General features: G+C 42.7%; 1 protein-coding gene across 9 annotated transcripts in view; it reads left to right on the forward strand.

The window, feature by feature from the left end:
- Positions 1-13,232, forward strand: part of MGAT5 (mannosyl (alpha-1,6-)-glycoprotein beta-1,6-N-acetyl-glucosaminyltransferase) — a 397,064-nt gene that overhangs the window by 233,643 nt on the left and 150,189 nt on the right. For all 9 annotated transcript variants that reach the window (XM_010853631.1, XM_010853633.1, XM_010853634.1 and 6 more), the window contains 2 exons: positions 9,446-9,517; positions 12,282-12,443. In XM_010853631.1, coding sequence (XP_010851933.1) covers positions 9,446-9,517; positions 12,282-12,443 — 234 coding nt within the window. The remainder of the gene's footprint in view (positions 1-9,445; positions 9,518-12,281; positions 12,444-13,232) is intronic.

The raw sequence follows: 13,232 nt of genomic DNA on the forward strand, positions 1-13,232 counted from the left end.
TTGTTGTACTCTGAGTTTTTATGACTGTATCCCCATGTTGTTGGATAACCTACTTCCCCAACCCTGTATTTCCTGTAAATTGATAGTAGATCTGAGGCTTGATCAGAGTCAGGCTTAATATTTTTTTCAAAATTGTTTCATGGATGATATTAAATGTGCAGGAGACACATAAAATGCCTAGCTTTTTCTCTTTTTGTGATATCAGCAGCCAACGATAATTACTGCCTGGATTCATCAGGATTCGTTCGTAATATATCAGGAATACTCTATATAGAGAAATGAGTCCTCATCTGGTATTTGGTTACCCTGAGGAACAGTTCATAAAGGAAACCTTGATTTCTCTGTTGATTTCCTGCCATCTTCCACTGGTGACCAGTAGTTTGGTTGGTTGCTTGTTTTAATGCTTGTTGTTTCAATCAGCACCTTGTTTCAATCAAGGCTTTGAATGAACTATATTTGATATGTTTGATCCATTCCAATTATTTTCTTTCTAGTTCTCATATTACTCCTTCTTTGACCAGTGGGAGCCAATGCATATTGTCTTCTGAGGCCTTTTGACATAACCCTGGGTGTTTTCTGTAAGTCCCCTTGGTTCCTCTTACTGGGAAATAAGACAATCCATAGTCTGGGTACCAGGGAAATTCATTGCTACTAGGATTTTCTGGATGCTGGGCATATGACAGCGAGCCAAAAGGCAAACACTTCTTAAGGTTATGTTTTATAGGAGGGGACGGGCAACAAAAAGTAAAATATATATCTTTTAGATTACAGTAGAGCTGTGGAGAGAAATAAAACAGATGGAACTCAAAATGCTCATGAGGAGTGATGGTGTCAGTTTTAGATAGCATGTTCAGAAAATGCCCTACTGAAAAAATGGGAGGAGGACGTGTGAGCACCATATTGAAGGAAGTGAGAGAGGAAGAGGTTCAGAAGTCTGATACAGGTATTTAACAGGTTTGGGGAACAGTCAGTGCGAAGGTCTTGGGGTGACCATCAACATCCAGCATTAAGAAAAGGTATATGAAAAGTCATCTCCAGAGAGATTTTTGTCTGTTTTGTTTACAGGAATAATAGTGCCTGACACACATATTTATTGAACGAATGACTATTTAAAGCATTTTTTGAAGTAGTTGATAGCTTTTTTGTCTCTTTGTTCTAAGTGGGTGACTTCACCAGCTATCATCTTTCTAATCTTGAAGAATTGTTTTTGTAAAATTTTAAGATTAAATTCTGCTAAAAACATTAAGTTTGAGACATGAAGCAAGGGCATTTTGAGCACTTATTAGCGGTTTTAATATAATGCTCTTTAATACTTTATCTATAGGGGAATGCAGAGGATCAGGTTAGACTGTTAGATGGAATTAGCCAATTATATTAGAAGGCACAGTTTTCTGGCCCAGCTTTTATTCTTATTGTCACTCAGCATTATTTGCCTAAATGTACGCTTCAGGCAAAATCGCGTACTACTGCCAAAGAAGAGCTGTTTTGCATGTGTGTGTGTTCAGTCGCTTCAGTCCTGTGTGCTCTTTGCCACCCTATGGACTGTAGCCCGCCAGGCTCCTCTGTCCAGGCAAGAATACTTGAGTGTGTTGCCATGCTGTTCTCCAGAGGATCTTCCCGACCCAGGGATCGAACCTGCGTCTCTTCCATCTACCTGCATTGGCAGGTGGGTTCATTACTACCAGCGCCACCTGGGAAGCCCTTTCTTATTGTCACTCAGCGTTATTTGCCTGGATCTACACTTAAGGCTAAATTGCACACTGCCACAAAAGAGGAGCTCTGTCCTTGGTGGCTGGAATGTGACCACTTTTATCAGCTGGGTGACTGTGGCTCTAGTGTCCTCAGTGTGAATGCAGGTCCAGAGGGGCCGAGTTTGCCTGTGTGCAGTGTAAGAAGCATCTCTCTATTATCTGAATAGTTCATGACAGAAGAAGAATTTGTTGCCTCTCCTGTTTAAAGGAAATTGACAGGTCTCTTCCCACAGAGATTTGGGATGAATTTTTGAAACTCAGGAGAAGGCAATGGCACCCCACTCCAGTACTCTTGCCTGGAAAATCCCATGGATGGAGGAGCCTGGTGGGCTGCAGCCCATGGGGTTGCAAAGAGTCGGACACTTTCACTTTTCACTTTCATGCATTGGAGAAGGAAATGGCAACCCACTCCAGTGTTCTTGCCTGGAGAATCCCAGAGTCGGGGGAGCCTGGTGGGCTGCCGTCAGTGGGGTCACACAGAGTCGGACACGACTGAAGTGACAGCAGCAGCAGCAGCAGTTTGAAACTCTGACATCCTCTCATTAGAACCCCACTGGTTTGGGGTGTGTTGAAAACTCACAGCAGTTTCTCTTGAAGTCCTATCCTTCCCTAATATCCTGAGTAGTCCTGTCTCAGGTCTTCCCAGCCCTCGGCTCTCTTGCACATGATTGATTCCATACTTTCTGTTTCTGATATTCCTGCCTTCCCCCGCATGGTCGGGGGCAGCACTGCATATTGCAGAAAATTCATGGATAGCTTGGGAGTTGGGGTTTGATATGTATACACTGCTATGTTTAAAATGCCTTTCCATGAAAAAAAAAAAAAAATGTCTGTCTGGATTCAGCTCCTACCTGTGTGGCCTAGAACATTTCCTCAAGGTAAAGCCTGCCATGCTTGCCTCAGGGTGTTGTTGAAAGATTCTAATACAATGATGAACATACATTGTGCCACTTAAAAGGAAAAGAGTATCCTTATAATGAATATCTGTAACACTCAAGTCACCCACTTTTTCATTCAGTATGTAACAAGTAATGATTGAGGACCTGTTGTGTGCCAGGCCCTGTTCTCCGGATTGAGGAAAGAGCACTGAGCAGGCCAACTGAAGTCCTTAAGGAGCTTACATTCGTTGGGGCAGCAGACAGTAGCCATCCCGTAGGTCAGATAATTTCTGCATGTGGTTTTCGTGCCAAGGAAAAGCAGAGTAAGGAGGTAGAGTGGCCAGGTAAGCAGATCATGGAAGGCTTCTCAGGAAAAGTTGGAGCATAGTGTGTAGGAGGGAAGAGAGGGAGGCATGCGCTCTCTGAGAGGAAGAGTGTTTCAGGTAGAAAGAGCGTGGATGCCGAAGCCTGAGGTGTGGGGTTACCAGGTAAAATACAGGATGACTAATGATCATGAATTTCAGGTAGAGTGTTTTATTTATTGAATTGTGAGTATGTGATAAATGGCGGTTCCCTGGTGGCTTAGATGATAAAAAAAATTGCCCACGATACGGGAGACCCGGGTTTGATCCCTGGGTCGGAAAGATGCCCTGGAGAAGGGACTGGCTACCCACTCCAGTATCCTTGCCTGGAGAATTCCATGGACAGAGGAGTCTGGTGGACTATAGTCCACAGGGTCACAAAGAGTCAGACACTAAGCGACTACACTTTCACTTTCACATATGACAAATACTGCATGCAGCTTACTCAAGAGAAAAATCATCCTTTGTCTGAAATTCGAATTTAACTGAGCATCTTTTCCCCTCTTCTCACAAGTCCGGCAACCCTCCAGAGGCAGGAATGAACCTGGCGGGTGTTTGGATATGGAAGGAGGTTCTTGTTTGGAGGGCAGGAGGGTAAATTCTGGGTTTTATTCTAAGGGTAAGGAGAAGCCCCTGGAGGGTCTGAGTTAGTGTAGGATGTAATCCAGTTTAGGCTTTGAAATGATCACCTCTGCTGCACAGAACAGACAGCAGGGAAGAAGGCTGCAGGCAGCAAGTTGTCATCACTGCCATGGCCCTTCCAGCAGCCCCGCAGTGGGAGTGGAGTGAACCCTTTCTGGAGGATTTTGTGGAGAAGATCTAGGCAGTCCTACTCTGATATTGGAGGCTGGACTGTGCTCGTGGGACTGCAGGAACCACATGTCTGGTTTCGCTGCTAAGTGCCGGCCCTGGACAGGACAGATGGCACTTCCATCCCCAGCCACGGGGCCGCCCTACCCATGGCCTCATCTGTCATGATGAGCGATCTTGCCCGTGTGATTACGTGGAAACCAGAGGATACAATGTGTGTGAAGCGCTTTTCCTAGCGCTTGGCTCTTGGTGCAGTGTCGTTTTTCTTGTTCTTCTCTGTCATCCACCTGCTTCCCCAGGCACAGCCTTTCCTAACAAGCCACTTGGCCAAAATATTCATCAGCTCAGGTATTTGATGGAGAGGATGGGGCCAGGTAGTGGAAACGCTCACATGTGGAGACATCTTTTACCATGTGCATTTCCTTTTTGAATTTTTAGAAAAGGAGAGTAGGCCTGGGAGGAGCGTGGAGTGGGGTAAAGAGATCTTTCTTTTACATTTTTTTTTAAAGCATGTTCTTTAATGAGTTCATTAGATAGGTTATCAGTACAACAAATATGTGTATGCATATACATGTGTGTATCATCAGTTTATCTAATGAATATAATCAATTGTGTTATTTTGATAGGTAACCCACATGGTGGTGTCTAACTATATTTTTTAGGTCTCATAGATAATAGAATTGTTATAGAGTACCCAAGCTGGCACCTTTATGTTGTAGATGAGAAAACTTGAAAGTCAGATGGTTTAAGGTTATACCCCTAGATGTTTGTGGAGTTGGACATAGAATCTGTTTTGGTGGATTCCAGATTCAGCAGCCCTCTTGTCCCTGCCCTTTAAAGTGTCTCTGACACTTCATGTCCTGGTTCAGGGACAGGATCTCAGTCATCACCCAGCCCCGCCACTCACTAGTGAGTGAAAAGTGAAAGTCAAGTCGCTCAATCATCTCCAACTCTTTGTGACCCCATGGACTGTAGCCTACCTAGCCTACCAGGCTCCTCCATCCATGGAATCTCCCAGTCAAGAGTACTGGAGTGGGTTGCCATTTCCTTCTCCAGAGGATCTTCCCGACCCATGGATCGAACCTGGGTCTCTCGCATTGTCGGCAAACTCTTTTACCATCTGAGCCACCAGGGAAGTCACTAGTGAGTGGACCTCTGCAAGTTCTCAGCACCTTCAAGTCTTGCTTTCCTCACGTGTAATCTGGGCATGGTACCCACCTTGTAGGGCACTTCAGGGGATTATATGATGGGATACAGTCAAGTTTATTTGTTTTTTTCCCAGATGCACTGAACTGTAAACCTTCAGTCAATGATTGTATGCTTATATAATGTAATGCCTTTAAAAATTACTCAATAAATGTTCTTTGTAAAAACAAAAAATATGAAAATTTACATAAAGAAGAGAATCCTAAGCGTTCAAGACATCAACCTCTAGAGGTAATCTTAGACTTTTCTTATGCATTTTGCATATTTACTTTTTGACCACACTTAACTCTTGGAAAAATATGGATGAAATTCGGTATGTCAGTGATTCATTAAAAGCAAAACCCTTCACATTATCCATAAGAGAAGAGGCCATATCAGAGCCTGATTATTATTCTTTCCAAAAGAACAGACTATTACTGCAGAGATTAAGTCTAGTTCTGCAGACGTACACGTAGATATACATTAAATCTCCTACTCATTCTTGCTGTAATTTTATTATTTCTTTTCCCTCTTTAAAATCCAATTTGAGCTGTAGGCATCTCTGTTGGTAGTTTCTCTTTTCTTAAATGTAAGAATTGTCCATCTGAAAGAGCTTGAAAGTAAGTATGACCTACCTGATGTCTTTTTAGAAACTTTGCTTTGATTTACGTTCTACGTTGATGAAGCTGCAAAACCTTCTCTCAGATCAAAGAAGTTTAAATCATTGGAAGGGGGAATGTCAAAAATAAAATTGGTTAATTTTAGATCTCCTTGCTCAAGAAAAGTGATTCTTTGTGCCCTCTCTCTGAGAGATGCCTTCCTGTTCCAAAGGTCTAGCCTGGCTGGTCTTTTCTGGTTCTATTTCCTCTTCATGCCACTACTGCTAAGTCGCTTCAGTCATGCCCCACTCTGTGCGACACCATAGACGGCAGCCCATCAGGCTCCACTGTCCCTGGGATTCTCCAGGCAAGAACACTGGAGTGGGTTGCCATTTCCTTCTCCAATGCATGAAAGTGAAAAGTGAAAGTGAAGTCGCTCAGTCATCTCTGACTCTTCACGACCCCATGGACTGCAGCCCACCAGGCTCCTCTGTCCATGGGATTTTCCAGGCAAGAGTACTGGAGTGGGTTGCCATTGCCTTCTTCTTTTTCCTCTTCATATATATATTTTTTTTAATTGAAGGATAATTGCTTTACAGAATTTTGTTATTAACATGAATCAGCCATAAGTATACATATATCCCCTCCCTTTTGAACCTCCCTCCCATCTCCGGCCCCATTCCACCGCTCTAGACTGATACAGAGCCCCTGTTTGAGTTTCCTGAGCCATACACCAAATTCCCGTTGGCTATTACTGCATATAGTAATGTAAATTGCCTTGTTACTCTTTCCATACATCTCACCCTCTCCTCCCCTGCCTCTTTATTTCGTAGCCTTGGGCTAGTGCACTAAAAAGATTAGTTCCGTAGAAGTTTCACCTTCAAATCAAAGGTTATTATAGTCATGGTTCTGCTCCTCTATTGATTGTTGCATGCGTGTTGCCATGAACTCAGATGATTTTCAATTCTTAGACTCACTACAGTGATTTGTGGGAGATTTTAAGGCTGCCCAGTCCCTTCCCTGGCAGAGGGCTTGACAGAGGACTTGCCAGCTTGCAGGAGCTGGGTAGAGGTGGGGGTAGGCAGTGGGAGGGTCCAGCACCACAGATCTTATCCCAGAGAGAGCTCTAAGTTTGCAGTTGGAAAATTGTAGCCAAGCCAGTAGGTGACCACAGGCAGAAATAGGGCCCTAGGGTTCTGAGAGCCAGAACACTAAGATGATGAGAATGAGTTGAAGTAGAAGAGCTTCTAGATCAGGAAGACAGGGGGCTCTCCCTGGGGTCCAACTTTCTTAGGTAGGATGGTATGCTGGGTGGTTAGACTCATATAGGGAGCCAGGGTAGATTGGACAAAACGGTTAGGGATGAGGAAGTTGAATTACGATCCCTGAACAAGATTTTCCCTGTGTTGTCAATGATGTTCTTATTTAGGAAAATGTTGCTCATTTGAGGGCTGTTTTGTTTCAATACATGGAGTTACTGCCAGTGCTGGCTTTCTTCCAGTCCTGGTAATCCACTGAGATTTCAGAAAGAAATGTGTTTGTTTGTTTGTTTTTCCTCCACTCCCCATGGAGTAATTGATTTAGGTATAATTTAATTATTTTGTTAACCAGTTAGCTTATCACTGTGTACAAAAACAGCCACCCTGAAAACCCACTGTCTTCATTCTGTGTCAGGATATTCAGAATGGATTTTTCCTCTATTGTGAGTGTGTATGTAATGGTAAGATTTCTTGCTAAATTCAAAATACACTGACTCCATTTCCCATACTTTCTGAGATGCCCTTGAAATCTCACATGGTATTATCCAGTGATTTAGAGTAAGAAGAACTGAGATAAATGATCAGTTTCAAAGAGGAATTAAAGTCTTGAGTATTCTGTAGGGAAGTCATACTTTAGAAGATCACCTTGGACTGTATTTTCATCAGAGTAAATTTTGGAAGATTCTTCGAAGGGCAGAGGAGTGAATGTACTCTTCTTTATCTGATCTCACTAATGTGTCTCCTTTTGCTTGATTTTCTTTATTCATAGTCGTGTCTCATCTCTCCCTATCATGCTCTTCATGAGGACATTTTTTATTCTGACATGCTGCTGCGTGCATTTTGTTATTTATTTAATATGGGATTGACTATGAATCTGTGCCCTGCTTGCTCACCCTCATGCTTTTGTGTGCAGTGGAAGGTCTCCCAGTCAGGTCAGCAATCTATTTGAATCCTTCATGGTATAAATATGCTTTAAAGCACTGTCTTACTGAGTCCATTTACAAAAATTTAATTTGAATTAAATAATTCAGTCCAGCCTAAGCATACAAGGCACAGATGTGTACAGTGCTGCTGGGACCAGCTTCGTCCTCTTGGAGGCTTCTTTTCTGCTGGTTCTTCCTCACTTTTCTCACTTATAGAGTGCTTTTCCTTTGTGATTTTTGCCTTTCATGGTGATGCTGCTGTATAAGCGCTCAGTTTTTAGACATAGGCATTTCAGGCAAGTTGGTATTTTCTTATGAGTAAAAACCATTGCAACCTTTCTTATGAGGAGTCCTTTTGAGTCTCTGAAGCCATTCACAAAGCTGGTCAGGTCTAATTTCACTCCACAAAAAGAAAAGAGAATATGATGCTTTTCCTATCTGGGAATTCCACCCACCCCCAAACTTAGCTGCCCTCTGCATATTGCTTTCAGATCACTTGCCGCAGCAGAGGGCTTTATGCAAATTGCCCAATTATTTTGGGTCCTAGTCAAAATCACCTTGCTTTATTTCTAGAGTAGTGAAACTGCTTTCTTTGAAAACTTGCCCAGAGCTGGGGGGCTAACTAGCTTGTCTGACTCTGCATTGCTGACCTGAAAGTCTAACTCACTTACATCCCTGCCTTCTTCATGGTCCTCCAAGGATGCCCCCCACCCTCTGGCTCTGTTCATTTTTATGGGTCCACCTGGCCATAGAAACATTATTTTCATTTCCTTTTCATTTTACTAGCCATCTTTAATAATCTCATATTACTGAATGGGTGATATGCTACCTTGGAATTATATGGCCAGTTTTGGCATAGAGGTCAGACATCAATATCAGTCAGTGTATTCTTCAGTTACTAGAAAGTGTAAATCTGCCTTAATTTTCTTTGGTAACCTTTTTTGAAGTCATTCCTGTAAAATTTGGTACTTCTGCTTTCTCTTTTCTCCTCTCCTGCTCTCTAAACTCTGGTGCATTGACAGAACAATCAGTCTTCCACAATGGCTCTCACAAGATTGCTGAAGGATTTTTTTCTTTCCTCATCTCTTTCCAATAGGTTTTATCACCCTGTTCCTTGAGATAGTATGAAGTGAACAGCCACAGAATGAGGAGAAGCCTTGATCCGTTAGCCTTAAACTCTCAGTTGCCTTCCTAATTTGGAGATAAATGATGGAGTTCTGTGCATCAGATGACTTGCTGTTACCTTTCCAGACACGCCAGAGCAAATAACAAATCATTCCTGTCCTTTTGCTAAATAAATGGCACAGAAGCACCTTTGAATTCCTATCCCCTGGTGGCAGTGTTCATATCTTTTAACTTTCTACCATAAGAGCCCCCCTCTCCTTCTGCATAGAATTATGAAGATTAAATGATTAAGGAATTAGTCATTAGGAAGTTTTTGAAGGATGGATGTACAGTGTAATCATAGGCTCCTTGGGACCTTGACTGGTTATTGTTGCATCTGAGAGCAGACCTCTCTGGGTTGCTAGCTAAGAGTGTGGGAGTCTGACTAATGTATTGATAAAAACCCACTTAACCCGCTTTCTGTGTACAAGGCACTGTGCTCCGGCTTGGCACAGACGTTAATTCCTTTGCAAATGAACCGGCATACTCAGTGTCTCTGGTTCCTGTTTTTCAGGTTGAAAATTGGTGTCCCCATTTACCTTGGAGAGTGAAAAATCCCTATGAAGAAGCTGATCGTAATTCATTGGTAAGTGGTTTTGGAAACCTCTTACCTGGCTTGTGACTTGGGGCTGCTGCCAAGTGATACATGTAGAGTCTTCTCGAGATGCCAGCTGTAATCTGAAATAATAGTAAACTGAAGAACTTCTGTCCCCAGCCCTGTGGAAATTTGAGTGGCCGCATCAACCTGTTAGCATTATGTTTATTTACTGAGCAGTTCTCTGAGGGTTCCTAAGTCAATAAGACCTGGTACCAGACTTGGAGGTGCCCAGTGATCTGGTAATGAAGGTGGGGTTGTAAATGGTGACTGCACCCTTGTCAACACTGAAACACAGGCCCATGGAAATTAATGAGGAAGTGGCCATCACAGCCTGCGTGGGTCAGGAGAGATGTAAAGAGAAAATGACCTTGGAGTTGAATGTGAAGTGATGAATGGATTTATACCAAGTCAAGGAGAGAAAGATGTCTCTGATGTGAGGTAAAAAGGTGCCCATACAAGAGCCTGGCATTTTCAGGAGAAGAGCCTGGGACAAGGCTATAGGGGTCTGAATGAGCTGGAATGAAGAAGAGATGGGAAAGGTAGGTAGGGGCTGTGAAAAGCTTCATATTAAAAACTCAAGCCCTTATTCTTTTCCTCAGGGGTCAGCAGACTTTTTCTGTGAAAGGCTAGATAGTAAATACTTTCCTCTTAGTAGGCCGTAAGGAAGTGTCTGTTACATCTACTCAATTCTGACCTTGTAGCCCAGGGCAGCCCTCACCATATGTAAATGAGTGGGCGTGGCTGTGTTCTCACAAAACTATGTAGAAAAACAGGCAATGAGGAAGATCATCAAAAAAGCAAGAGAGTTCCAGAAAAACATCTACTTTTGCTTTATTGACTACACCAAAGCCTTTGACTGTGTGGATCACAACAAACTGTGGATAATTCTTAAAGAGATGGGAATACCAGAGCACCTGACCTGCCTCCTAAGAAATCTGTATGCAGGTCAAGAAGCAACCATTAGAATTGGACATGGAACAACAGACTGGTTCCAAATAGGAAAAGGAGTACGTCAAGGCTGTATCCTGTCACCCTGCTTTTTTAACTTTTATGCAGAGTACATCACGCGGAGTGCTGAACTGGATGAAGCACAAGCTGGAACCAAGATTGCCGGGAGAAATATCAATAACCTCAGATACCCAGATGACACCACCCTTATGGTGGAAAGCAAAGAAGAAGTAAACAGCCTCTTGATCAAAGTAAAAGAGGAGAGTGAAAAAGTTGGCGTAAAACTCAACATTCAAAAAACTAAGATCATGGCATCAGGTCCCATCACTTCATGACAAATAGATGGGGAAACAATGGAAACAGTGACAGACTTTATTTTCTTGGGCTCCAAAATCACTGCAAATGGTGACTGCGGCCATGACATTAAAAGACGCTTCCTCCTTGGAAGAAAAGCTGTGACCAACCTAGACAGCATGTTAAAAAGCAGAGACGTTACTCTACCAACAAAGGTCCGTTTAGTAAATGCTATGGTTTTTCCAGTAGTCATGTGTGGATGTGAGAGTTGGACTATAAAGAAAGCTGAGCACTGAAGAAGTGATGCTTTTGAACTGTGGTGTTGGAGAAGACTCTTGAGAGTCCCTTGGACTGCAAGGAGATCCAACTAGTCAATCCTAAAGGAAATCAGTCCTGAATATTCATTGGAAGGACTGATGCTGAAGCTGCAACTCCAAATACTCTGGCCATCTGATGCGAACAACCGACTCATTGCAAAAGACCCTGATCCTGGGAAAGATAGAAGGCGGGAGGAGAAGGGGACGACAGAGGATGAGATGGTTGGATGGCATCACATGACGCAACGGACATGAGTTTGAGTAGGCTCCAGGAGTTGGTGTTGGATAGGGAAGCCTGGCGTGCTGCAGTCCATGGGGTCGCAAAGAGTCAGACACAACTGAGCAACTGAACTGAACCGAGAAAGATTTGGTCAAAGAGCCAGAGTTTGCTGAGCCTCACTTAAACCATGGGATTCTTGGGACATAATTGAGTCATGGCATGGTCAGATGAGTGTTTAGAATCAATTATGGTGACTGCTGAAAGATGGATTCAGCATGCTTTCTTTAGATGTTATATGAAAAAAATACTAATGTTATTATTTCCCCCTGTTCTTTCAATCACTGATTATATCCAGCTATTGTAGAAAAATACTCTTTATAACTTTTAAGTTATTCTGGCCTGAATTCAAAATGTTATTCAGTTATAATAGTAAAGTGATATTCCTGGCTTTTAAATTCCTTGTAGAAAATAATAAACTTTTGTTTATTTGGATTGGGGCAAGACTAGAGGGTTAGCTTGTATTTTCCTTCTTTGTGGACGGAATGAGGCTTTGTGGCAGCCTCCATAATGGCAGGTAGCCTGTTAAGGATAAACTTCAGTTTTCCCAGGAGTCTGCTCCCCCGAAGTAGATCCAAAGGGCCAATAAATTCAGGTGCAGATAATTTCAAGATGCACTTCACTGTAAAATACACATTTTGACCTAGCTCAGGGCTTGGCAATGCCTGTGCTGCTTTTCTCCACTTCTAATTTTTTAATGATGTCCCTTATATAGCAGAGCAGCAGTCAGTGGCCGTTTGCCTCAATTTGCAGCCCCAGGACCTTCAAGCAAAGCTCTTCAGTGAACCAGACTCCCTTTTGAAGCCACATGTTTAATTGACTCTCTCTTTCAAGTTTTCAAACGTCACATCATGAAAACCATTATGCTTTTGGGCTTCTTATCTCCTATTCGTTTTTATTAAATTTTTGTTTCTAGGCAGAAATTCGTACAGATGTTAATATTCTCTACAGTATGATGAAAAAGCATGAAGAATTCCGATGGATGAGACTGCGGATCCGGCGAATGGCTGATGCGTGGATCCAAGCAATCAAGTCCTTGGCAATGAAGCAGAATCTTGAGAAGAGAAAGCGGAAGAAAGTGAGTTTCTGATTAATTCACTTCAGCTGAATGCCAGTTTTCTTGAAAATTTGATTTTCATGGAGACGAGACTAAGAGAGGTGTCATGTCCCCAGTGATATTCCCTGGGGGTGAATCCACACAGTGTCTTCTTGTACAGCCAGTTTTGGGCTTTCCTTTCCCCGGTTTACAACAATCTTAGTAGGAACTAGCACGCGTTTTTCTTCAGTGAAGCCAAGCAGAATATCTGCCTGTAAGATTTTCCTATGTACCATCTGACTCACTCTCAGTAGCATCAGGAAGTTTAATTCTGTTTTCTTTACTCGAATACAACCTTAAAGAGCTTCCTGTCACATCATCGTGACAGTTTCATTCTCTGGGTATTTGTCATTTCTGTCATTTGGGCAACCATCTGGTGAGTTTCAGTGCTGCTGTGTTCGATGGTGGTTCTGCTTGTGTTCCTGAGACAGAGAAACTGTAAATTAAACTTGAGCCAGTTTGTTTTGACGTTCATGAGGAGATGCTTGGGAAACCCCTGTAATATCCCTGAGCCTGTAATATCCCTGAGCGTGAAGCTCTTCCACCCTAGGTTTAGTTAAGCTAACAGCGCGGTTTTCCTTTCAGACTTCAGTCAGTTGGACCACATTAAAAGCTGCCTTGCCCAGAGGGATGGTATGGGGAGGGAGGAGGGAGGAGGGTTCAGGATGGGGAACACATGTATACCTGTGGCGGATTCATTTTGATATTTGGCAAAACTAATACAATTATGTAAAGTTTAAAAATAAAATAAAAAAAAAAAAAAAAAAAAGC

This window comes from Bison bison, unplaced genomic scaffold (genome assembly GCF_000754665.1).
Source record: "Bison bison bison isolate TAMUID 2011002044 unplaced genomic scaffold, Bison_UMD1.0 scf7180017864330, whole genome shotgun sequence".
In the NCBI taxonomy this organism is placed as follows: Eukaryota; Metazoa; Chordata; class Mammalia; order Artiodactyla; family Bovidae; genus Bison; species Bison bison.